Source organism: Chinchilla lanigera, unplaced genomic scaffold (genome assembly GCF_000276665.1).
Source record: "Chinchilla lanigera isolate Chin_1 unplaced genomic scaffold, ChiLan1.0 scaffold00009, whole genome shotgun sequence".
Lineage (NCBI taxonomy): Eukaryota > Metazoa > Chordata > Mammalia > Rodentia > Chinchillidae > Chinchilla > Chinchilla lanigera.
The window spans coordinates 34,479,944-34,507,676 of NW_004955410.1; the positions used below are offsets into that span (position 1 = coordinate 34,479,944).

Below are 27,733 nucleotides of genomic sequence, written 5' to 3' on the forward strand. Positions count from 1 at the left end.
ATTATGCATTTGTCAAACACTTTAGAAATGTACAACATAAAGAGTGAACACTAACACCATCTATGGACTTTAGTTAATAATGTTATAGTAATATTGGCTCATCAATTTTAACAATTATATCATTACTGCAAAATGTTCACAGGGAAAATGGGGGGCAAAGAATAGGAGAATTCTATACTTCTCACTTTACTTTAAACCTACAATTGCTCTAAAATAATTAAGTCTATAAAATAAATTTTAAAAGTAAATTTTAAAAGATTAACAGAATCACATACTATTTCTTTTTTGTGTATCAGAATAGAAATGATGCAAACATCTTGTGATTGCAATAGAAAGGACTGCTGATTTGTTGGGGATGATAAGGCAGAGAGACGAGAGCTAGACGCTTTATGATACTTTAGTACTGAATAAGAAATTCTTCACATCCACCCTTATTTTGTAGACAACAACTTTCCCATATTTCTATCTGGAAGTTTTTGGTACTTGCAGCTTAAAGTATTTTACCTGATACTGCATCTATCAATGAATAAACCGACTGTATTCAATAAACAATGAATAAACAGACTGTATTCAATAAACAAAATACAAGGACTGTATTCAATAAACAGAATGAACTTCATTCAGGCAGGAATGTAGTAATTCTCCTGTCCATTAAACAAGATAAACTGACTTTGAATCTTTCATTAATTATTATGAGTACTATCAATCCACAGTAAAATAAATCACGAAGGTTCTTATGATCTATGTCTAGATGTCCCCCAAAGCCTCATGTGACCGATCACAGGACTTTTGCAGAGATGGCTGAATCTAGAGTGTGAAGTGCTGAGATTAAGAGTGGGTGATTGCTGGATCAGTTCTAATCCCAGTAGACTGATACAATATAAAGGACAAAAAGAGACTCTTCTCCTTCACCCTTGTTGCTTTTGAAGCTTGTGGGCACCAGGAACTGTTCTTGGCCAAGCTACTCTGCCTTGGAGCCAGCCAGTTGATTAGGTACTGACCCTCTACAAACTATGAGCTAACTAAACCTTTCCCCCTTTAACTTTGGGTGTGAGGTATTTTATCCCAGCAATAAAGAAAAGTAACTAAGACAAAGGTGAAACAGTAAAATATACTAGAGCTTTAGCTACTGCAAAAGAATTTTAAAAATTAGAACAATACTTCTTGTATTTATAAATATAACTTTATATATATTAACCCCTCAAAATGATACACAGGTCTGAAGTTAGATTGCCAGAAATTAAATCCTGCTTTTACCACTTGTTAGCTGTGTGATTACACATAATTTACTTAGCCTCTCTTGGGTCTCAATTTTTTATATGGACAATTTGATTAAAAATAGCATAGCTGCCTATAAAGTTAAAATGAGAAAAAGAGATAATTCACAAAAATGGCAAAAGTGTCAGCTAGCACATAGTAAAGCATTAATAAATGTTAGCTTCTAGTGTTGCTGCTGAAATGTTATAACCAAAATAATGTTTAATTAACATTATTTTGAAAAACTCACCTAGTATAGTGCTTCACACATAGGGAGCATTCAATCATTAAATAATAATACCAACATTAACATTAATAGTATCAATTATTAGGTGTTACCAAGAGACATATAGCTTGAGCATATAGCCTTATGGAGTTAACCAAGAGAGTAACTTTTTAAAAACTTTCAGATTATTCTTTAATTGAACATCTAACCATGTAAATACCAATAGAACTAAGGTAGGGAGATTTGTATAACTTCATTAACAAAGGTTATTTTTTAGTACTTGGGGCTTAAAGCCGACACGCATCATTTTATTTTGTTTCAAATAAAATTTTCTACAAATATTTAGAGTTTCATTTGCCTTAATTTTATATAAAACTCCCCAGTAATAAATTTAAGAAATTTTTATTAGGAGTTCTTTTTTGTTGTTGTTTGTTTGTTTTTGTTTTTGTCTTTCTTCCGGTACCAAGAATTGAACTCCTGAGCTTGCACTTGCCAGGCAGGTGCTGTGCCACTGAGCTAAATCCCCAGCCCCTTATTAGGAGTTCTAGATAGTCCAATAACCATATTCTAAAATAGCTATTCAAAAACTGTCGCACTGACTTACATAAAAAATAAACAAAATTAAATATATATATTTACTATAAATTACTTCATATCAGCTTTAACTGGAGAAAGTAATGGCCATCATTAAAGCAGAAAATCATCCTCCTTGGATCTAACACTTCTTGACACTTTGCTTTCTTAGCAGCAGAATAATACTTACTTAAAAAGAGAATTTTTTGGCCTTTGGGGTTTCTTTTTGGCAAAAAAGGCTGCAAACTCTCGTCCAGTACTAGCATAGCTGAGTTGAGCTGATGGTTCTGAGGCTGTACGAGTATTTTTCATGTCCAAATATTCAGTCAACAGCATCTGTATAACCAGACAAACAGCTTAATTTATACATCTTTAATGTGATGTCTACACATCTAATTCTAAAACATCAATCCTGACATTCATAAATTCATAGTAACCAGGCTATTCATTTTTCTATTTGGAGATCTGAAGCAAGAATCATTATAGCCAGAAAGCCATCTACTTGTAACCTGCTCAGAGCAAACAGTATGGTAGGTATATGAGGATAAAGGGTATATTCTCATTTAACATCTACTTTATGCTAGGTAATATGCTGAGTTAATATCTTTCTTTAATCATAATGTAATCCTCATTATTCTAAACTACCCTGGCCTTCTCCACCAAGCCCTAATATTTACTATGGGCTCACTCTGCTGCAGGCAAGGTGCTAAAGCAGGTAAATGTATTATCTCATTTAAAGCATAAAATGTTACCAAGGAAGTTCTCAGGCTGTAACATAAAGAAATGGAGCTCATAGAGGTTCAGGAGCTACAAAGTAATCCACAGTGGACTGATTCCAAAGACGATGCTCTTACCCCTCACTCTAGCAGCACAATGGGTAAGTGTTCGATCAAACATCTTAAAGACAAATATATAGAGAGAGGCTAAAAGAAGCTCACAGGTCATAATCTGCAAGCTTTCCAGGACTACTTCCATCTTGAAATGAAAAGAAAAGCAACCGATTCTCTGACCAACTACTACAAATAGATCCTACTTATAGAATCAATTTATGTTAGATTTAGAGGGGTTGGGAACTGACATTGAATCAGCTATTCTATCATTTCTAAGACAGTATTTAAAGAGTTCACATTGCTACAAAAGAAAATTATACATCTATAACAGAAATCATTAGAGTTCCTAAAAATACCTAACAGGGATTGAAATATATGAAATCATTTCTATAATCACTCACATTGCAATAACAGGTCAAGATTTCAACCATGTTTAACAGCCTCCAAAACCTATTGTCTTAACCATAAAACTTCATTCATACTAGAAGCATTCAAATACAGTATAATATCTAGGAAAATTCAGAGAAAAGTGAAGAATAAAAATCAGGATAATACATCTTTCAAACTGTCACCTTGATTCCTGGAAACATTACAACAGAAGTAGTAAAACAATATAACAATATTTAAAATTAAGACCTCTGGGCCAGAGATATAGCTCAGTGGCACAAGTGCCTGCCTGGCAAGCGCAAGTACTGAGTTCAATGGTACCAAAAATAGATAGATAAATAAATAAATAAATAAATAAATATTAAAATTAAATTAAGACCTCCATTTACAATTACTAAAAACTACCAGGTTTTCCCCCATATAGTTGCCACAGAATGAAATATTAACAGAGGAAACAGAGAAGAAGCTATGTTTTTCAAATAGCAGTCGAATTTCCCATATATAAGGCCTAAAATATTCTGCAGTTTAAAAAAAAAGTCATTTTGAAAATGGAATGGCTGCCTACTTAATTATACTCATTATCAATGGCAATTGTACTATTAAAACTACTATTAGTATGGTCTTTTGAATAGCTCATTATTTTGGTGTTCAGAGGAAAATAAAAGAAAAAATTCCAAGAGTATACATGTAGATCCTGGACTTATATCAAACACTTAATCAGCAAAGCCTGCATCAAAGACCTCAAGTTTTGCTTCTTTTTTTTTCTTGTTTTCCAACAGAACTCTTAGCAAAAAAGACCTGATTTAAACAACATCCAAAAAAAAGTTTTCACTTATCTTAAATATATATTTATTTATTTAACATATTTATCCAAGGTATTTCTAGAATATTTCAAGGTATTTTTTGAATTCTCTTTTTCTAGATATAAAAAGAGGATTCAAAAATATATTCTTCCCTAAATGTGCTTAGCTGATAATGGGGATAACTATGAAACAAAGGAAAAAGTAGTAAAACATCAGGATAAAGAAATGCTATAGGAGGACCAGGTCATGCCTCTTTAGGACAATAAATAAAGTCTTCAAGATCATGGCACCACAGAAGGACAAAAATAAAATCCTAGAATGTGTAAAACATGGCAACTGGAACAGAAAAAGGAAAACAATAGTGCTGAGGAAAAAGGGTATCAGAGTAAACAGTGAATATTTTAGGTGACATAAAAATAAACAATGAGATAAGCCTGAAAGACAGTGTATTGACAAACTTGTAAGGACCTTTAAAACCAAGCTCATGTACTAAAGGCAAGTACAAAATGAAGAGGCAAAAAACGGCTTTGAACAGATGGATAACATGTTGATAAATATACTATACATAAGTTCATCTGGCAGTACATACAATAATAAATTAAAGAAGACACTGGGACCCAAAAAAACCAAATGATTACAGAAATACTAAAAAGGGAGGAGAGAAAGAAGGGAAGGCCCATTAAGACAGAATACTGTGATGATAATAAAAAGGTTTTACACTAAAGTAGTGGTGATGCAATTATGTTCATATAATGAAGGATAAACCTGAAAATCAATGCAGAAGCAGAAAATAAAATTTAACCAGTTGTTCTGCAAAGCAGAGGAGAAATAAAAACAGTAGCTAAAAGAGTACATGTTTGAAGGACTTAAACTACTGTGATGCCATTAACAATAACCAAGACTACAGGAGAACAGGTTAAATATGGACAATAAATTTAGTTTAGAATATATTGCCTTGTAAAGTATGAAGAATTATTGTTTACCCTGAAATGCATAATATGAAAAGGTACAGCGTTGTTGAGATTTCCATATTTTGTAAGTTAACTTGCATTAGGACTGCTAAGTGTATATCCCCAAGCTCATAAAAAATTATCAGCACTTTGAAGGATATATATCCTTGAATATCTGTAATCTAATCATATCCCTTAATAGCTTTTAGAAAGGTTTTGTTAAAGTATTAATTCCTATACTGAAAATTCACCCACTAGAGAGTAGAGTTTGATTTTTAAGTAAATACACATGGTATATAACCATCATCATAATCATTTCAGAATACATACACTATGATGCTAACTACAAGTTTTTCATAGATGCCTTTCATCAGATTGAGAAAGTTCCTTTTTTTGTTAAATCATCAATGGAGGGCAACTGCATTGCTGAGTCTCTTGAGATGATTCCATAGGTTTGGTCCCTTGTTCTCATGTATTACATTAACTGCTTTCTTTTAACAAAACCCAATTAATCATTGTATATAATGTAGTTAATATGCTGATAGGTTCAATTTGCTAACATTCTGCTCAAGATAACTGTATCTATATTCATGAGAAATAATGCTCTATAGTTTCCTAGGATATATTTGCCCTTGCTATTAAGATAATACTGGCCTTAATAGTATCTGTTAGAAAAGGTTCCTTCATCTGTTTTCTGAAAGAATTTGTGAAAACAGACCCAACGAACTCAGTCTGAAGAAGCAAACTTTACTACCACCTCTCTTCAAAGAAGAGGGAGAAAAGGAAATAAAGGTTTCTTGATCTTGATCTTTCTCTTATTTGTGTGTGTGTAGGTGTGTGTGTGTGTGTGTGTGTGTGTCCCTCCTGTGTTAAAGCCATTATCATTTTTCTGATCACCCATAATTTTTGTGTGTGTGTACTGTGATTGAACCAATGGCCTTGTGCCTGCCAAACAAAGTGTTATAGTACGGAGGAATTCCCCCAGCCTGAGGATCAAAATTTGTGGTTAGCTGTGACTCTCTCCAAATTACCTACAAGTCCTATACTTTTATACTATTTACATTTCATGATCATTTCCTTTTCTAAATATTTTCATTCCTATATTGATCCTTTTATATCAGATCCTCATTATCCTTCACATCGATTATGACACAGCCTTTCAAATAGTAATCCTAGCTTATACTTTGGTCATTCTATGCCATAACATGTTCCCAGATTAGGGTCAATATAATCATTCCTTTGATCAAGTTCCAATCAACCTCTGTAAGACTAAGTTCTGTTAGTTCTTTTTTACACCATTACCAACTGATAAAACTAGATTATGTCCCATCTCCTTAAAAGTTATTTATCAAGTCAGAATTTCTTTTCTGGGAGCAGGGGGTCCTTCCTGTCTGTAACTACTGCTTCCATCTATCAAACATAAGGAATAAGATCAAGAAAGTGATGGTGCTAAGTAGACTTTAACTGATTTTAATGAACCACATTAGCTCTAGTCAGATGTTACTAATCAGAGTTCATATGCATGAAAAAGATGGGACCTTGTGCATGAAGAAAGAGGTAGATACTATACCTTTGAAGTTTTGGCTTCCTGTAGAAGTGTTATCTCTGTCTTCTTGTTTTAAAAGTTCTTTTCACAGTGGTCTTTTTATGTCACTTCCTCTTAGTCTTACTCCTGCAAATAGCTGCCTCTATTTTCCCAATAGATGTCCGTACGGAACATTCTATGGGTAGGATAATTCATTCTTACCCGCCAGGAGACTGACACACAAGTTGAGGCTATCAGGCAACCACGAAAATATCTCCATAAGATGCTAGCTGAATTTTGTTACAGTTTCTGGCAGATATTAATAATTTATATTCACATACAGCAGACATGGCACATGTAAGAAATTATAAAAGATGTTTTGGATTGAGCTACTCATGTTTCTCATACATATGCATACACTTGTTCATATCCATACATATATATATACACATATATATATATATATATGTGAATGAAGGAATAAATATGAGAACACTGAGTAAAATGTCATGATTCCTGCCTTCCAAAAGCTATCATTTTTATTAATTGTCAACTATGCTATCTCACTCTAACTGAAACCTATACCACAGCTTGGATCTCTCAAGGATTTTATCTTCTAGCCATTGGCCTTCTCCGCTGCCTGTTAGTTCAAACCATGTCTTCTCTTTGCATCTCTGCGATGCCAAACACCACATCTTAAAGAGGGTACTATCTAGTAGGTTACCTAAATTGAAAGGAAGATGGTCTAAAGGGCAGCTATTTATTGATGTTGCATAGTCACAGATGAGCTTCTCAGAGTGTAACTACAACGCCCACGGTGAAACTTCAGGCCTTTTGAGGTACATTAATTTACTCACATTACAGGAATCCTAGTTATTAAATTTCTGCTCCAATGAGGTAAGTGCTACCCTAGTGACCTGAAAGAGTTAATGTATCTTGGGAAAGATGAAAATTACTCTCAAGAGAGAGAGATTTATTAAATTAAGTAGTTAAGACCGAGCATTTTCAATTAGTAGTTCAGTTACTAAAGACCCTTTCATATTGGTTATCTGTAATATATGAATATTGACACACATAAAAATATTTGCTTATCATTCATTCAAATTGAGATCTTTAGAAATAGCAAACGTAGCTCAGATTCAATTAATATTTATTCTGTACCTATGGAGTAATAGGAACTATGTTAAGTGCCTTCCCATTGGGATTTAAGGAGTATGTTGTGAAGACTGGGGGTGGGGAGTAATGTGGTTTTGAAAGAAAGCACCAGGAACAGAAAAAAGTAAATGGCACCTTTCTTTAAGAAGCCCATAAAGAAAAATTCACATGAATTCACCAGGATCCATCTCTTTCAAGATCTAGTTAAATTTAGTAAGGTTCTTCTTCTGAATTATACATGTTATTTCTAACTAGAATGACCTTCCCACATCCTTACACCCCAGCCTTCTTTCAAGGACCAGTTCAGCTCCTACCCCATCCACAAAACCTTCTCTGAGACATCAGTTTATCTAAAATCATCCAAATTCTTACAGGACCCATACAGGATTACCCAGAATTGGCAATTGATCACACACAGCTAGAAGTTTATCTTCCCCATGTTTATCTCTTAACTTCCCAGCGTGACTAGAAGGCACTTTATCTAATACTGCCCTGTACCACCATTATTTCATATCAAGCTGAAATACCCTGTTAAAAACCTTTATGAAGGTTAAAAACCTTAGTAGCATTCATTTCTAGGCTATGTCAACCTCTGAATCCACAAGCAAAATTCTTTCTCTAACACAAGCAAAATTCTTTTGTGTGAAAGTAATGATATATATCCTCTGAGCAAAATATTAAATTATTTGTAAAGGAAAACCCTACCTATCCACAGCTTGATTAAAGCAAAACAAAAAAATATATTTTAGCAGTTTTTTTTAAAAAAAATCACATTTACTATAGGTCTGTGATTATTATACAGCATTTTACCAAAATGCTATATGTTAATTCAAAATGTAGCATTAAAATATTTCATTTACTGCAGTTAAGATTAGACTACAATTTAAAACAATCAAATGAACTGCACTGCTCATTTAAATAAGTTTACAGTACATATAGAATCTTTAGATTCAAAAAATGGACTACTACTTCATTGATAGTTCTGGCATAAAATTAATTCTTCTAGCTTGGTATTCCTAGTTATCTTTATTTTTTCAAATATTTCTACATTTTATTTTGATCTTTTATTTAAAAGCAATTTATGCTGTTGAATTTTTTTAGTACAGAGATAATGTAAAGGTTCCAATATTATTTAACAGTATAGTTATGTAATATATTTTATTGGTTTATCTCTGTTAATACTTTCATTGCTTTTTCTTGCCAACTCTGTAAATTCTAATAAGCAGTGTCCTGTATACATGAAATACCTAAAGAAATTCCTGATACATTATATGCATCAGGAAACGGAAGCTAAATTATATAATTAAGTAGGGTGTGCTCTCCAACTGGCACTACATGATCCAGTTATATTCCTTTGGCTTTCAGTTATTTGCACTTCATTACGGTTTAGATCTACAAATGTCCCCCCAAAGGTATCATGTGTTCAGAACTGGGGCTTTTGGAGTATCACAGATTTGCTCCCCTTGGTAAGTTCACAGCTAAATGTGCTGTTACGAAGTGAGATGTGGCTGGAGGAGGTGTGTCACTGGAGGGACATTCTGGTCCCAGCCCCTTCCTTGCTGTGTTTTAGCTACCAAGGATTGAGCAGTTTTCTTCTTGCCAAGCTGTTTTTGTGTTGAGCAACCTCTGAAATCCTGGGCTAAAACAAACCTTTTTTTCTTTGAGTTTTTTATGTCAGGAATTTTGTCCTAGCAATGGAAAAGCTGACTAATACATCTCTCATTTCCCATATATCACTAAATATCTCAATTTGTACATTATATTACATGTTCTGCGTCAACAAAAGAGTTCACCCTCTGCCCCTATGACCCAAAGGCAATGGCTGAACAGCTGCAATGCCTAAGTATTTGGAACATAGTAGTTACATACATGAATTATTTCTCTCTCAATTAACAATGTTTCAATTTTTGATTCTCAAAAAAGGCTAACACGTCCAGTAAAAAGATGGAATAAGTTCAATTAAGTAGGATGATTAGTATGATTCCACATGACATGACTTGAGAACAGCAAGGGGGAAGGAGGATTTTTGCTTAACTCTTAACACTTAGGAAAACGGCAAGAGCTCCAACCAATTACCCTTGGCACTATTCTACCACTCAGTAACAAGCTCACACTATAAAGAAAGTCACAGAAAAGAAAAAGACAGCATGCTATTTAAATACCACCCATGTTAATGCAGAAGCAATACAGTACAATTCATGTACCTCACGTTCTCTGCTAATTGTTTAAGACATCCTGCTACAGAGAAGACAGCAATAGTAGCCAGGCCCTAGTCTTCTTTAAATACCAGCTCTTAATAATAAAATCCAAAAAGGTCTTAATTGCATTTACCAGGAGCTCATGAACTTTAAAAGTTGTTAATCATATTTCCATGTAAATGGAATGACAATTAAAGGTTAAGTACAGGTTTCTGAAATTTCAGAAGTTGAGAATATATTGCCCTTCACAGGGGGAAAAAAACTCAGCCTTGACAGGAACTAAACACCTTAATTAAACATGCAGAAGTACCATGCTTATTTTTACGTGAAGTTCCATTTCCAAATGTCAAAGTTAATCATGCACTTGACTAAAAATGTACAATATTCTCTCTGCCAAAGAAGAAATGCCTTAATATTCTTTTCTGACAAGACATCTGTAGGTCTCCAAAAATTTCTGCGGTGTCCCCACACGTAATCCTTGCCTTTGCTACAAAAAACCTGAGAATCACAGTGGATTGCTTTCTATAGAAAGATCTTAATTGCTCTCTATCTGAGAAGTAATCTAAAGTCACAAGTTTTTAATCAATTCTGTTTCATATTTATGTGGCTCAAGAAATATGTGAGGCGTTTCTTCCATAAATTTGCTGCACCTGTGTCCCTAGAGTGACATGTTGATAAATGAACATGACATCTTCTCAAACTCCAATAAGAATTTATGATTCCTTGAAAGAATATATTTGATCAATTATAGTGTGCTCACAGTAGCAAAACCATGTCTTTGGAGTGCACTTCACAAAATATGTGACGCTTGTATTCTGCAGTGCAATAAACGGCAACCCTAGGCCTCAGAGTCAGGTCTTCATTCCAGTTCTAACACTCAACCTCAGATTCTCCAGCTTAAGAGGAGCTAGGTAAACAACCACTGAGTGCGATAATGAATGAAATGAAGAGCTGTGTAGTACTCTAGATAAAATAAGTACAGAATTCAAAATCAGAAAATATTTGCAATGTACTACCTAGAAAATAAAGGTAAATAATTATGCTTTAATCTAGGTACACATTTATGAAAAATAATTCCTTCTGAAGCCCTACTTTTTAATTTCTGATTATACTTTTAGTTCTCTCTTGTTCCTCTTAAAATCTGAGAAAAATTCAGGGTTTGGTCAATACAAAGTATCTACAGCACACCTTAAAAAAAAAAAAAAGCATGGATTCTTAACATGCTGTTGGAGCTACAGCTACCAATGCTATTAAAATTTCTAGCACAGGCCATGATGTCTCTCAATGGAATATACCAGCTCTACAGGAGAAGAGTTCAAGCTTCATATCTTGCTGTATGCCTATAATCACAGCACTCTGAGAGATTGATGCAGGAGGATCCCAAGTTTGGGCCGAGGACATGTAATTTAGCAACTCAAGGAAACCCTCTCTCATTTTAAAAAGGCGGGGGTGGGATCCACTGGGGATGTAGCTCAGTGCAAAGATTCTGGGTTTAATCCCTTAGTACTGAAGGGGATTAGGGGGTGGGAAGGGTTTCCCCTCTTCCAGAGAACTGTATCTAGGGATTTTACATTTAATTCAATTCAACAAGTATCAATAAAGCTTTGCCAACAATCTGACTGAGAAAATGATCCCAATCAATATGATAAGCTCTAAGCTGTAGAAAGACACGTGTTCTAATCTAACACATTTGCTTCTAGGTGGAGTCTTCTGGGAAACAGCAGCATTATAATAGGGCTATTGAGTAGGAATTATATTAGTCCGCAAGACAGAATTTGTCAGTAAAAAAGTGATGAATTCTCCTTTGTGTTCCCCAAAGAAGTTTCCGCTGAGAGTTTGTGTACATGTGCATTCAATCAATACAAACTGAATAAAGGCTTTTTATGCAGATGAAACCCACAAGCCTAGTCTCATTTAGGACCCAGTTCTCCAAATGTAGGTTTACTCAACAGGACAGACAATCTGGACAGGCCTTAGGAAGAGCACAACATAAAATTCCAAGGAATTTGTCTTTAGAAACAACCTCTTATAAACCATTACCACAATGTCTACCAAGAACAATAATCAGACTGCCCTGTTGGTTGTCTCACAAAAATCTCATTCCACCATTTGTATCTTCTTCATAGAGTTCTACTACTTGGAAAAGCCACCTCATTTCCCTCAGATAAATCAAATTCAGCTCCCTTTCATGGCCCAACACAAATATCAACCTTCTGCTAATGTGTCTGCTCATGTATTGAATGCAAAGACCTGTAATAGGTACTGAACATACACAGGTGAATAAGGAACTCTGCTTGCTCTTTACTATTCTTCTATTCCCTTGGGCTATAACATTTAGTTTCTCTGTTGGCTAACACTAATAATCCTGCAAAAAAAGAGTTAACCTTAAAAATATAATAAACATCACAACTCAAAAGTACCACCAAACCAGCAAGTCCTAAATTGGCTCTTATCTCTGGTTCTTCATATGGGCTATGGCCTACTCCTTTAACTCCCTCTATTAGTTTAAACAATACTTATGAGTACTTTCTCTGAGCTGAGCACCACGCCAAACACTTTCCTTTGTCATCTAAGTGCTAGATGGAGTTGAATCCATTCCCCAAACCACCTACTGTGTCCTTGTCTTGTGATACTTTCCATACTAACTATAGTCCAGTCTTAAGCTTTGTGGATTTGGAAAGGCACATCTACCATTAAGTTCAAAATGATTAACTGCACCATGCAGAAAAAATACTGGTATTCAACTCAAGAGTCTCCTAATTTGGCTCCCACATCAAACACTCACTCACTAGTACAGAATCCAATGTACTATGATACTCAGTCTATAGCAGTAGCTCCCTGAAGTTCCCTTCCCACTTGAACATTGTTTGACCACATGATCACATAGTGCAAATTATAATGGTGTATTCCACAAAAGCAATAGTTTATCAGTCCAGGCAATGATATCCTTTCACATATGAAGCTATAATAATTATTGCCTGTTTTATTGGTCTTGGTGCAGCTATTCTTTCATCTGAAATCATAACCCAAACATTTTCTACTCACATGTTGGCCTCTCTAGAATCTAATGACCCATATAAATACAGTGATTCTAAATTCAGTTATAATAACATAAAAGCAGAAATTAGAATCACAAATGACTAGGAGTGACTCCTGGGAAGGAGTGGCTTTCATTTCCTTTGCATTTTACTTTCAACTGATAAAAATGTACTTATCTTTAAACAACAGTTTGACCCAAGGACATTCTGGGTTAGCACAAGATGGTAGGAAACAGATCTTTCACATGATATTTTTTGCAATTTACATTCTCAGAGGTTAACTCCATTATAATCACTAAGTCTCAAATTAGGGTTGGGGGTATAGCAGAGGTAAAGCCCCTGCCCTGTAGTTATGAGATGGTGGGCAATATCTCCAGTAGCACATAGGTATACACACACACACAGAAAATAACTGTTACCGGAGAATAAACTGACAATTTTCTCATTAAAATAGAAGACAATCTAATTTTTAAAAACTAGTAATTCTCAAAGTAATAAGTAACACAGGTTTATGGTTTGGGATATGATGGACAAGGTAAGAGCTGCACTGCTTATATTGCATAAAATTCTGTTACTTTTATTGTCTAAAATATCACTAGGACCACTAATAAATTATTTAATTTTTAAGTCAAAGTAGCAGTAATGTTGAAACATAATACAGACTTCCAATTATACATGTAATTTTAAACTCTAGTCAGCACTTACCTATCCGAACTACTACAAGCTCAGCTTTATCACTGATTATCAGTTCATTTCTATTCCTCAAATTTTGAAATTCATCAGTTCTGGAACAGCTTCAAAGAAGCCTAGAACTTGTTATAGTAAAAAGATTCTACAGGTAACAAATTTAGAAAATAAAATAATTTTTTCTTGTCAACCATGATACTTTGAACTGAAAATCAGTGACAGGAATCCGGCTGGTTGGATTCCTGAGGTTTGTCATATGACTTGAAACTTGATGAGAAAGTAATAATCACATTTTGCCACCTTAGAAATATGTTCTATTCTTAACAGTGAAGGAACTTTATGTTTTATAATATGTAGCCTGACCAAAAACAACGTACAAAGCAACTCTTCCCAAAAGATGAAGAATGAAGATAGTGGTAAAGAAACAATTCTTTAAAAATTCACAATAAGGTTATGTAAGTATGGAAGAAACTTCCTGTTAGAAATAAAATAAGCAAATCATTTCCTAACCTACTAAGAACTTAATATTTAGAATGTTTCTAATCATTATGTGTGAATAAGGGTAAAAATGTAATGGTAGCCTGTCTCTAGTTCTCTTTAAGGTTGACATTTAAAAGAAGCCTGAATCACAGAATTTGGAACTTAATCATGTATTGTTTTAAAGTGCCAGTGCTGTTAAGGTACTACAGTGATCTCAGCCATGAAGAATCTAAGAACAAGTCCTATGCCCTATGCCAGTGCTGGTCGTAAACCTACAGCACATGTGCTGCAGAGGGCTCTCATCACTGGGAGCTCTAAGAGGTTACCACCTCTGCCCTATACTTTGTGATCTTCTATTAACTATAAAAGTTGCTCAATCCCAATGTCATCAATAAAGTACTTTTTATATGGAGAGAAAATCATCCTGCCTTCAAAATAAAGATATGCACTTAATATATAATGTATAGTTCTTTACTTGTACAAGAACTGTATATTATAAAGAAACTGTGTTCAGCAAAGAATATCCTGTTGCCTAAAACAGAAGTAATTATCCAAGAGGTGATACTTTTACTATAAAGAATTCTCTTTATTATCTGCTTTAAAGGTTGTTCACATCTGTTTATAATTAATATTTCTTAGAAAAATATAATTAGATCCAAGAGAAAAAAATGAGTCATTAAGAAAATTCTCTGGATGCCTTATAAGTAGCCCAAAAGTTCATCATTAATTTTAGAAAAATGACTTTTTGATTAAGTAAAATAGAATGTTTGAAATTTCAATACAGAGGCTGAAGAAAACAGCAAGTTCTAGCTCAGCCTGGGCAACTTAACAATTTAACAAGATCCTTTCTGAAAATAAAATATGAAAAGGGCTGGAAATGTAGCTCAGTGAGAAGGCCTAGATTCAATCTCCAGTACATCATAGGCATGCATGCATGCATGCATACACACACATATGCACAGGCACATGTGTACACATGCACACAAGAATAATCTCTATATTATTATCCAAGTACAAATATCAAGACTAAAATATAATACATATTTGTTTTGATACCTTAATATCAATGTAAAGCAAATGCGATCTTCACTTACAAGTAAGCATCAGTATTCCACAATATTCATTTATTATATCCAGTAATTTTCTTATTATGGTGCTTTCTACAATACAGTATTCCACATAAAATCTGGTCAACCAATGATATTAAAATCACTTAGCTTCACTGTAATGAGAAGAAATATATTTCTGCTTTTATATAAGATGATTCTACAAACTTGCTGTAGTATTTATAATTCACAGTGATTTTCATATTCTCACAGTCTACTACAGATTTTTCTTAGTGATTTATATTAGTCTCTGTTAAAGTCTTGTTCATATTTATGGTTCATTCTCCTCCCAGAAAAAGTAACAATTCTTTCTATGTATACACATCATGATAAACTTGCAGACTGACAGAAGGTAGACACAGGCCATCTTTACATAATGGAAAGGAGACTGATGAACAATTGGTGACGCCATTATCACATCAAAAAAATATAAATGGATCAGAGAACTGAATTAACCTCACATGGCAGAATTTTAAGCAGTCTTATATTTCAAATGTCCACATACTGATCATCTGCTCACAGTAAACACCAAGGTTAGTGGTTCACATATGTAACATTTTGTTGGCTACTCTATCATTACTACTAAGAACATGTTCCCACAGGGTGCATGTGTTAGACAGGCAGTTGCTGTAAACAAGCCATAAGGGTGGAGAGTCAAACAGCCTAGTCAAAAATAACTTTTATTACCTAGTAATAAAATAATGACTTTATATTACCTAGGTAAAGTTATTACCTACACTCAGTGAGCACTAATGAATATGGACATAAGAATTTCTGGACAGCACAGAGAGCTGGAGGTTGGTGGGGTATAAAGATGGCAGAAGGTATTGCAGTATATGACCTTTGACCTTTCACAAAACTGGGCTGTGTCAATGTTCTAATCTGGTTGCTGGCTCTCTCCTCAGACCCATTTATCACTTCCCATAACCCATACAGGACACGTCCCTATATTTTTTGGATTCTAAGGTATAGGTTTTCCCACATTTTAACATATCTAAAAAAGAGTTATCTATGACAGATGTATCCATTGAAAGTAACTTTTCTTTTTTTCCTAATCTTACTACTTCTTAGTGTCTTAAAATCATGGAAATGAGATTTGTTAATATTGCTGTTACAAAGACTATTTCTAGTGTATGTTTTGTTTCACTTCTCTTTTCTCAGATTTCATTCACTGTTTACCTTCTGTTGCTTTCTACAGTTGTTTCACAGAATCATCTGGGTGGCTTAACAAATCACAATGCATCAGGCTAATTATCAGAGCCTCAATTCTTGCTCAGTGAATAGGACAAAAAGCTATAAAAGGTAAAAGCAATAACAAACAGGTAACAGTAATGAGAATACAGTTAACACTACTGAACTGCAGTTCAGCTCTTTAAAATGATTTAGGTGATAAATTTTATCTTATTTTTTTACTACAATTAAATTTTTTCTTTTAAAACATAGGTAACAGCTATCTGTAATTATCCTGACATGCAGCTGTCTCTTCAACTCAAAATTACTGACCTGTTTCCATCCATCAATTAGCTTTGGGCTGAGCAGATCTACCCTACTAACACACTGAAAATCAGCACTATGTCAGAAGAATTATTAAAGAAACATCTGAACTGGAGGTCCAATTCATCATCTTCCTAGGACAGCAGTTCAGTTACGGTCAGATACGAGCTCTAAATAAATCCTTGTAACTGTTTATCTGGCTCAAAATGATTAAATCATGCCTGCGGATGAAGAAGAGGAAACTATACAAACAGAAGACAAAAATTGAAAGTATCAAATGAATGAAAGGAAAACAATCACTCAAGAACAAAAAAGACAAATTTTTCTCTTACATTAATAAAATCTTAGCAATTACCTAAATTAACAAATATTTGAATTAGTCTATGTCAACTATATACATTTTAAAGTCCCATTTAGAGCTAAAGAAAGTAACATTAACATTGCCTAAAATTCCAAGTCAACAGGCAATTCACATGTAGAACGGAGATGAGTTAAATACCAAGATAGTATTTATCAAGTAGTACCCCACACAATTTCTCCCACATCCCCCTTTAAAATATCTATGAATGTAAAAGACAAACAACTCACAATGCTAGAAATCTGGACAGAGAAAAAATTGCTGCCAGAATCTCTGAGGAAACCACACGAAATATAAGGTGGATGGAACAGAGTTAAACCTAAACTTAGTTTAACTGTGCTGCGCGAATGCAGAGAGAGTGACCTGCTTACTTGGAAGTATGTACAAAGAGCCTTTCCCATTCTCACACTGTCTGTACTCTGCAAAGCAAACAAAATGGAGTAACCATTCAGCATTGCATTGAAGTGAGAAGAAACTACCCAACCTGCTCACCACCTTGTCTAACACTGTTTAGAAACAGCACTTCAAATTAAATAATATATTTAATTATTAAATACTTTATTATTTAATTATTATTAAAAAAAGGAATGACAATGGAGCTTTGACAAATAGAATCATCTTTCATAAAATATAATCAATAAAGATAAAGATAAATATTATCATGGGAAATAGTTTTTGGAACATTCTCTTATTCTCTGTATATCATTTAAGCCAAGTAATGAAACAATATGAGGATTTCATCTCAAGAAAACAGATTTGTATTACATGAAACTAAGAGCTAAGCTGGCAAGTGTGCACATGAAATTGATTGCTAAAGCTTAGGAAATGCTTTAATTAACACCAAAATACTTCAATAATAGGCTAAAAGGCAATCTCCATCCCATGGTCAGCAAACACTAGGTTAAGGTACATTTCCTACCATTTAAGAACAAGTAAACAAAAAGAAAAATATAAAAGGGAGAAAAACATAAATTTCAAGAAACCAGAAAGAAAAACTTTTCAATAAATGCTGGCATCCTCAGTAGCATACAAAAGCACATGCCTCTTACCATACTAAATGAAACCTTTAAAGGGAAAATAGGCTAAAAGGTGAAAGCAGCTTTGTCACATTGACACATTGCCCATTGTCACACTGCATTCTTCCCATGTGTCTTCTGTCTGTATAACCAAATTTCCATTTTCTTATAAGGACAGTAGTCATTAGATCAGGGTTCACCTCAATCCAGTATGACTCACTGTGTAATCCAGTACCATCTGATTACATCTGCAAAGACCCTATTTCCAAGTGAGGCACATACATAGTATTGCCTTTTGGAATGACACAATTCCACTCACTATGAAGAGAAAAAATACTTTTAAGATATGTTCTAGGCTAACAAAGATGAGTAGAAACTAGAATTTAAAGGATAAGAGAGTCAGGATATAAAAGATCGGTGTGTTTTCCCAGGCACCATGTTAGTAACCCAACTGGACTGAGGGTACTGAGGCACACTGTATGATCAAAGGGCAAAGTGAGGCCAGAAATGCTTTCTTAAGTTGTGCCTTTTCTGCTCTGCCCTTCACCCATGAGTCATATATGTTGATCCACAATCAAAATAGTGTTTTTGTTGGACACTTAAGACAACAGCAATGCTACTCTTTCCACCATTTATGGAGAGTGGCGCAACGAATTTAGACACATTTGGGACAATATTCCAGGGGAAATACTGCATAAAAGTGCATTTTTCTCTCTAAATGAGCTACCTAGAACAACATAACAATCTTTTATTTATTTCCTCATGAATGTAAATATTTTTTCACATCTTTGAAACACACACCAAACAACCTAAACCATTAGATTTTTATTAGTTTTTATCTGAACTAGGTTCTATGACCATACCTATATTATGTATGCTTAAAATTAATTAAGATAAAATTCAATGTTTAAGAGATAAATAAACATATAACTAAAAGTTAAAGCTTATCCCTGGGACTCTGGATGCTTTTTCTGTTTCTACTTTGTGAGTGGTCTCTATTTTTCCAAACATTTCCATAATATCCATGCAACTATATTTATAAACAGAAAAAATAGCTTATATAAATAAGCATGTGGAATTTTATATTCACAATATGTTTACAATTTTATGACTTTTAATGAAGTGAAAACTTGGAAAAGAATGTCCTCCAAAATGTGAACAACATAATCTCTAGGTGCTGGGAATATACCTTCTTACATTTTTCCTTATTTCCCAAATTTCTACAATGAGTATGCCATGTTTTTGTAATAGAAATAATGTAATATAAAAATCATATAAAATAATATTAAAAAGTGGAGAGTGGGGAGGACTTGACTAGTGGACCTAAAGTAACAGTATTTCTTATCTGTAAGAGCTATTCTACTTGGAAAAAAGCAAACAGAAGTCTCTAACGACCGAAAACAGTGCATCATAAATAAGGATCAATACTGGTATTTTCCAGCCTTTCGTGCTGACCAGTGCTTTTAAAAATAATATATTTGGGCTGTGGCTGTAGTTCAGTGGTAGAGTGCTTGCCCAGCATGCATGAGACCCTGTGTTCTTCTCTACTACCACAAAATACTAGTCATTTTTAAATAATATATTTTCTAAATCATACAGGGCCAAAACATAAGAAAATATATGAAATAGTGAAATTTTTTGTTGACTTGACCAGAATCACTCATAATTAAAACCATAAAGTGCCAAAGTAAGCTGGAAACCATTTTTCCTCTTTGGTACTTGACTCATGATTAAAAACCATCATTAAACCTACCAAAATGTTCCTGTCTTTTCAAGGAACTAAATAAATATATATAGAGACAACTGCAAATAAAATGACAAAGTGTCAGGAGTATATTTAGAAATTGTAGGTTGAGGCTGAGTCCTACACTGACTCCAACTGCCAGACTTTGAAAATTATGACTTGGCAGGGAGTTACTCTACAGTCTCAAAATAGTTATGAATCAATAGTAGGATCACTACATGTATGAAGAAGTAGAGATGGCCAGTAGAGATTGTCTCAGTTCCTGGAGCCTCAATAATCTTGTCCATGGCCTCTGAAATTATATGTGAAGGTAGGTCATTTTTGACACTTTTGTAAAACAAAAATAAACAGTTCTTTTAAAAGGCAAAGATGAACAAAACCCAAGCTCAATTCTATGCTTGTTATTCAACAGATATAAAATTACATTGCCCAATTACTAAAAGTTTCTAAAACCTTAATCTTAATTTCTGTACTTCTTTCCTCAATGCCTTTCAACAGTGAGCCAACTGGCCTTGGTCTGGGAACCATTATCTTAGTAGCTCTGAAAAATCCAGTCCAGTAGAAAGTCGGCACATTTTTACTAGCTAGCAGTGTACAACATTCAGGAAAGATCCCCTATATTTTACAGACAACCTTGCATTGACAGCTAATATCAAACAACCCAAGATAATTTTATAGGAAAAAAATGGAGGAAAAAAGACAAGCGCATATAAACATATCTGTAAGTGTTGAAAACTTGATGAAGTCCCCTTAAACAAGAAAACAGTATTACTGAAAGGTCTTGGGTTGTAACTGTAGTACTAGGCTGTGAGAACAATGACTTGGTCCTGCCTCACTGGCCGTGTAGACAGGCAATGAGAATGTAGATGCCAAGGAAGAACTGACTACTGTAATGCCTTCTAACACAGAGAGAAATGGAAACCATCGTAAGTTAAAAAAATGGCTCCCTTTGGAGACATTTCCAAGAAGAAAAAAGAGGCTCTCCTATCTCAGAAAAGTGTCCTGGTTGGCTCAATCAACTCTCAGAGTCAAGAATACTGGGTAAACTAGCACAGTTCAGGATAGAAGCTCACAACTACCACTGCACTTGAGAATTACCTGGAGAATTTCTTTGGTTTTATTTTGCTTTTATTTTATATATCATTTTCCAGGCTTCTGGGCTTCTGGGGTAGGGTCTGAGCATGTGTATTTGTTTGTCTGCTTTGTTCTTAAACTCCCTGCAATGATTTCAATGTGCAGACAAGACTAAGAGCCACAGAAATAATGGAAAGAGCTGCATAACATAAAATTAAAGCCTTGGTTCTAAGATTGGCTCTAACAATTTTTAATTGTGCTGCCCTGCATAAGTCACTTTGTATTCCAAAGCCTTCCCCATACACTGTGCAGAAAGAGTACAACATCTCCTTACCCAGAGGGGTTTTGGAACCTCAAATGTATGTTAACTGTAAAGCACTTTACACACGTTCCAGCAATCCTTTTCAAATACAATATTTACTATGAGTGAGATTTCAAGTACTCTTAATATTCTGAACATCAGAAATCTATGACTATATATGCACACGAGGAGATTCTATAATGAGGTTAGAAAAATTTCAGTTTCTCAGGGTGTGAATGGAAAACTTTGAGAGGTGCTAGTTTTTAGCCATCAAATACATGGTACAAGGAATTTATCAATTAATACACATATGATCCATAAGCAATGAAAACTACAAACTCAAAATCCTATTCATGCTCCCAGAGTTCTGCCTAATTTGAAAAACCAAACAAAACAAAACAAAAAAAAAACATGTTCTATTTAAAATAAGAATTTTAGGGTTGGAGATGAAGCCCATGTAGAATTTTTGAATTTTAGGGTTGGAGTACTTGGGCTGGTTTAGGCCCCAATACTGTGATAAATCAGTCAATCAGTAAGAATTTTATGTGCAACTTAATCTCTGTGTAAATAGACATGGTTAAAAAGAGTTCCCTAAAAACATATGAATGTTAAGATCGCATCCAGTCCTGTGACTTTTTAAATGTAATCTACCTGCAAAGATCTCTCCATTTGTTAGCCCACATCTTTTCCTGAGCACTTAGTTCAGTATTTGATGTCTCAGAGCTATCTCAAACTTATTATGTCCAAAATACAGGCCCTTAATTTCTTCTGACTCCCAATTTTAATGTGGATCTCTCCTCATCACTCAAGACTCAACTCAAATGTCAGCTCTTCAAAGAAGACTTGCTGATTACCCTAGCTTAAAGAAGATACCTCCCAAACAGATCACACTCTAGCATCTTGTTACCTAATTTTATCTTTTTCATAGGAGGGGATTATGTGTGCATGAGTTTACTGTCTCCATCTCTCCACTAGGAGGTAAGCACCACGAAGGACATAAGACACTATTAGGATGCTAGCACATTCCTTGTTGTGGCCCAACACATAAAACATTATCTTATATAAGGTCAGCCTTTAATACATGCTACCCTTCAACCAGCTAAGTATGTGCCCGAATGGAGCTATAGAGAAGGAAGGAGCATCAGGAAGAACAACAAAGGCTGAAGGTTTCCAGCCTCTACTTACTACTCTCCACTTTTATACAATCTTTTCTCATCTCTTTGGTCCATTTTGCTGGCTTTCACCCAGGATCTTTCTCCTTTGGACTGAAAACTGACTTTGTACTAAGATACTAAAAACTCTTCTGTGATACTTTCTGGTCAAGCCCCACAATGCAGAATCCTATAAATGGTCTGAATAAGTGGTCTTTAGGAAAGGTTTCTTCATCTTCCTGATGAGGGGCCAGGACAAATTATAGTACCAAGGAACCTTGGGACCACAAGCATTCCTTATCAGGTACCATTCTCTTGCTGAAGGTGCACTTTGTGCATTTGAGCTTTCTATCTACAGACAATTAACACCTCATTTAACACCACATTTCCTGTTGAGGGACCATGTCTCATCTGACCTTCCCAGAAAAATAACTTTTCAGAGATAAAGATGAGGTCCCAAGGTTCTTTGGTACTATAATTTGTCCTGGTTCCTCATCAATGCTAGGAATATGAAAAAACCTTTGCTAAAGATCACTAATATACCCTAATTCTTTCATATGTGCCAAACTAGTGATAGAGCTTCTTATGGTTATAGGTAATCATGGGTCAGCAGGCAGAAGGTGACTTTATGTGGTATTATTTTATCCTCAAAAATACAAACACATGTGTAAATGCAGATACTGTACTGTCAGATGATACACAATTATTTTACATGTTCACATCTCTGAAACTGGGAAAGGTCTGATAAGTGATGACATATTAGAATTGATAAAAAGATAGATTTTCTATAAACCTGATTGAAGGACCATGGAGGCAGAGACCAAAACTGAAGCTCAAACACTGAAAAGAACATGAGTGATATAACCTAATTACCACCTAATTACCCTCTTTGTACGAAGTAAAACACATACACAAGGGCAGAAATTAAAAACAAAACTTGGAAATCAAATCTCAGCCCATATAAAATGTTGGCACCTTAGCAAAGCATTGATGAACTGACTCACTGTCACCAGTATACAATACAAAATCAAAGAAGGTTTTTAGTTGAGGAAGACATAAAGAAAACACCTAGTAAGGGTTCCACAATCAAGGACAACATCCATTTTGCTCTTCCTGATACTCTGAGTGCCCAACCCAATGTACTGCAGATAGCAAGGGTTTTAAAAGGAATTTATGAATGAATGTTCTAAAGTGAAAAATCTAGATGTTGTATTTAACACAAAGGCTGGCTGCTAGCAGTCCAGTTAGCAGGCAAAAGCAGAATACAGCAGTGTGGTCAATGGACTATCACATCAAAACCTCTTGGAATGCCAGTTAGCAACTGAGATTTCAAGTTTCCTTACAGACCAACTGAATTAGAATTTCTGGGGTTAGGATGCAGAAATTTGGACTTATGCAATCCAGGTGATTCTCATGGCAATTAAAGTTTGACAATTAGCATGTATTAGATAATATGACCTCTGGAAACAATGGAAAGGAATGAGTAAAATGTCACAAATTAAAAAATTAAATCTGAAGAACATAAGGATTAGAAAAAGAAGAGGTAAAACCTAGATGGCAAAGGGAAAATTAGTTATAAACAAATATAAAAACATTTCAAATATAAATGTATAAACATTAAAGAATTGGGAACTCTGAAAAGCCCTGGGATGAAGGATTAATTCCATCAGTGTGCAAGAGGCCAGGAGTACCATATGAGACATCATTAGGATAATTAAATAATTAACACACATAGGATTAAAATTCCTCTCGGGGAAAATGATAATGAACAAGAAACACCTAATGTAGTTTCACAAATGACTCTTCAAATATCTACAGACAAAGAGCTGAACTAAATACGGAGAAAAGTGAAAAAGTATCTTGTTTCAGCCAGCTAAAACTTAGAGAAAAGAGTTAGAGGTAGCAAATTAATTCATGCTATTCAAATAAGTCAGACATGAGAAGACAAGCTTTTAAAATTATCAAGGGGGAAAAAGACTAGAAAAAGAAAAATGCTGCTAAAAATGGAGTAGAGTAAGGAATTAATGAAGACTAAACTAGCTCAGAAACAGAACTAATTCTTTTTAATTTATCTTTGACAAGAAAAATGAAGAAGACATATTTGTATAATTAGAGAGAATGAGGACTTTGTAAAAATAGCGACTGACAAAAAGCAGATGTGAAACATTTGATAAAACTGAACTCATACCAATCAGGAGGCCTAGATGATGGGTAGTTGAGCCTCTCAAAAGAATTCACTCACACACTTGTGAAGTCATTTGCAATCATTACGGAAATATGGCAGAAAAATGGGGAAACAGAAGATCTGACATGGAAGGGAAAAATGAAATAATGAAATATCCTATTAATCTTAAAATGGTTACAAAGAGATGGAAAATTTCAGTGGAAACGAGTGACATTATTTTTCCAACCTAGACAGTGAGCTCCATGAGGCCAGAAGCATTCTTTTTCACTCTTACAGCAGATAGGATGGGATCCATGTTCTAGCATGGATAAAGGCAGGAAACTACAAAGCGAATGCTACCAAACTTTCCACTCCTTCTACGCAGAACACTGCACCACAGGAGTTTGTCATTTTATTTCCTCTTATTAATTAATGACATAATATAATAGGAAAAGGCAAAACACTTAAACACCTTGTAGATAATGAAATCATAAACCACCATCAGAATAAAAACCTTAAGTTCTAGTAACAAACAGATTTCAGAAACTTTAAAAGCAAAACATATATAATATATACTATAAATCTGGATAGTGTATTTTCAGTATTTTCTTCAAAAAGATATCCTCTAATGTATTTGAAGAACATGTAAAGTTTAAAGAGAACTTGTTAAAACAAATTATAAAAGTATCTTTTCTATGATCATTACATAGCTTAATAAATGAGTCACTGAAGTTCCTCATAGACAAACTCCATTATAACATGCACAAACACTGAAATGTATTTTCATGAACTTATGCTGCATGTATAAAAAGGGCATACAGACAAGTTTTCATAGAGCCATATACTTCTGGAAGATTAACACTAAGCTAGTGGGAAAAGACCTTAAGCAGATCTCAATTATATGTAAAAGCAGGGGGTAGCACTGCTACATTTTCTACACACTAAATGAAAAGATGAGGGTAGTAGTAAACTTTATTTTTAGGTATCTTTCTTTGCAAAGATTAATGCATTCCACATAGTCCATGCTAATAATCAATCATACACTGATTAAACAAAATTGAAAACCACTAACTCATTTATAGGAAAAAGATATGATACAAATGTTATTTACATGAGTAACAATAGCTCTAAAAATGACAACTAGAGTCAAATTGAAAATCTTATTCAGAGAGCAGAGCTCAGATAAACAGCCAAGTACACAAACCATCTAAAACACCAAGAAAGTAGTGAAAAGAAGGCCCAAGTCATTTCTGGGTTTGATCCAGTTCATATCCAGTCAGTTTGTGTAGATGCCAAGAAAAACCAAGCAAGCTGATATAAGAACAACAATCTCTGGAATCAACTGGCAAGACTAACTTCTCCCTCCTAAACAATAAAATATTGAGATAATTCAAACATGCTTATGATATTCTTTCTTGCAGTAGCATATAAATAAATGATTAAAAAGAGCAAACTGAAAGGGAAAAAATATTTAACCAAATTTTCACTCAAAATGGAAAAAAAAAAACCCTGCTTGCTTCAGTGTCAGAAGAAACATTATTTACTCAATTATCCATCCAACACAATCCAGAGGAGATAAAACCAGTGGCAGAAAGTATGTACCTAACTTAGATCCTTCTGAAAAATTAACCAAATAATGGAGCATTTCCCCCAGAAGTAGACATCCATGGAACATCCAAAACTTAAGTGATATAAATACAGATGGATGCAAGTAAGACAGAAAACTCCACAGTAAAGGTATTTTATTTGAGTGCCACTGTTAATTTATTTGGCATCCTGGACCATTCAGAATAATAGGAATTAAAGAACAAGAAAGGAAGAAAATATAGACATCTCCATGACCAAAATTTATATGCTACAAAATCCATAGTTAAGAAAATATAGACAAAATATAAACATCTCCATGAACAAAATTTATATGTTACAAAATCCATAGTTAAGAATTTATGAATTTGATACCACAGAGTTTCTCTGATTACTTCTTTTACACACAGTTCTGACCTTGGTTCTCTACCTTGCAGCATACAGCACAGTATAGTGAAGGCAGTGAATGCAGCTGAATACCTTAGAAAGCAAGAATGGCATCTTACACACAATAAATATCTAAATATGATAATCTATAGCCAAAGAGCAAGGGCAAAAGGCAGGTGGCTTGAGAAACTGAGTAAGACACAAAGAAATGCCAGTTTGTGGATGGTTTGGGCTGGGGAACACTGTATGTGCCTTCCTACGTAATGAGACTTCTGACTTACCACAGTACTCTGAATAAAGGGTACTGTGGAAAAGTTCAACCAAAGCATCAGTCATCCAGATTTAAATGGATGCCCTCAATCATAAAATGTCTGCATATGCACAATGCATTTTGATAAAAGGACCAAATTTGAGAAATGCATCTTATACGTTTCCATTAAAAACATTAAAATGTATCATTTGGTGTTTAAAGGGGTGAGATTTTTGTTTTCTGGAAAATTTAGCTACACTGAAAAATCAGTTCTAAAATACAGTTGAATAAACTCAACAGTACCAATCTTTTCACAAGAAAATATGACACTAGAGTTAGGAGTTTACATACAATAAAGCAATTGGTTGCTATTAGAAAAAGGATAACAATCTTAAGGCAAAAAAAAGGACAGTACTAATAAAGCTTTAATTACAAAAACAAAGAACCATATGGATTGGACTGTTAAGGACAGCAGAATTTTTTTTGTTTTGTTTTGTTTTAGTACCGGGAATCAAACTCATGACCTCAAGCTTGCTAGGCAGGCACTTATGCCACTGAGCTATATCCCCAGACCAATAACAGCAGAATTTTGAGGTCTATGACACATAAGTCTAATATCTTTAAGGCAACATCAATGGTATATTGGGTTTCTGATTGTTTTTCTGCACAGAATTAAAAGTTAATAAATGTTGCAGACAGTTCCTCTGCATTCCTCAATCCACTCCTACCCTACGATCTAGGAAACAAAAGCAGCCCCTACCACCACTTTACAGTCTACGGTTGGCAAAATGATTTCGTGGGAGAGCTCTGAAGTTCATAATTACAGAAAGAGAAATATACTATAAATGCCAGAGGGGGGAGCTCAGAGCAAAGGGAAAGATAGTGTTTATAATGGGCAGGAAAGGGAAATGCCGAGAAATTTTTGAATTTCTATACAATATCCTTTTTTCTTTTTTTTTCAGTATTCTTTTGAAGGATGGATTATAATACCCTTT

General features: G+C 34.4%; 1 protein-coding gene across 2 annotated transcripts in view; it reads right to left on the reverse strand.

The window, feature by feature from the left end:
* Positions 1-27,733, reverse strand: part of Exoc4 (exocyst complex component 4) — a 734,966-nt gene that overhangs the window by 542,119 nt on the left and 165,114 nt on the right. For both annotated transcript variants that reach the window (XM_005377540.2, XM_013510636.1), the window contains exon 8: positions 2,247-2,392. In XM_005377540.2, the coding sequence (XP_005377597.1) occupies positions 2,247-2,392 (146 nt within the window). The remainder of the gene's footprint in view (positions 1-2,246; positions 2,393-27,733) is intronic.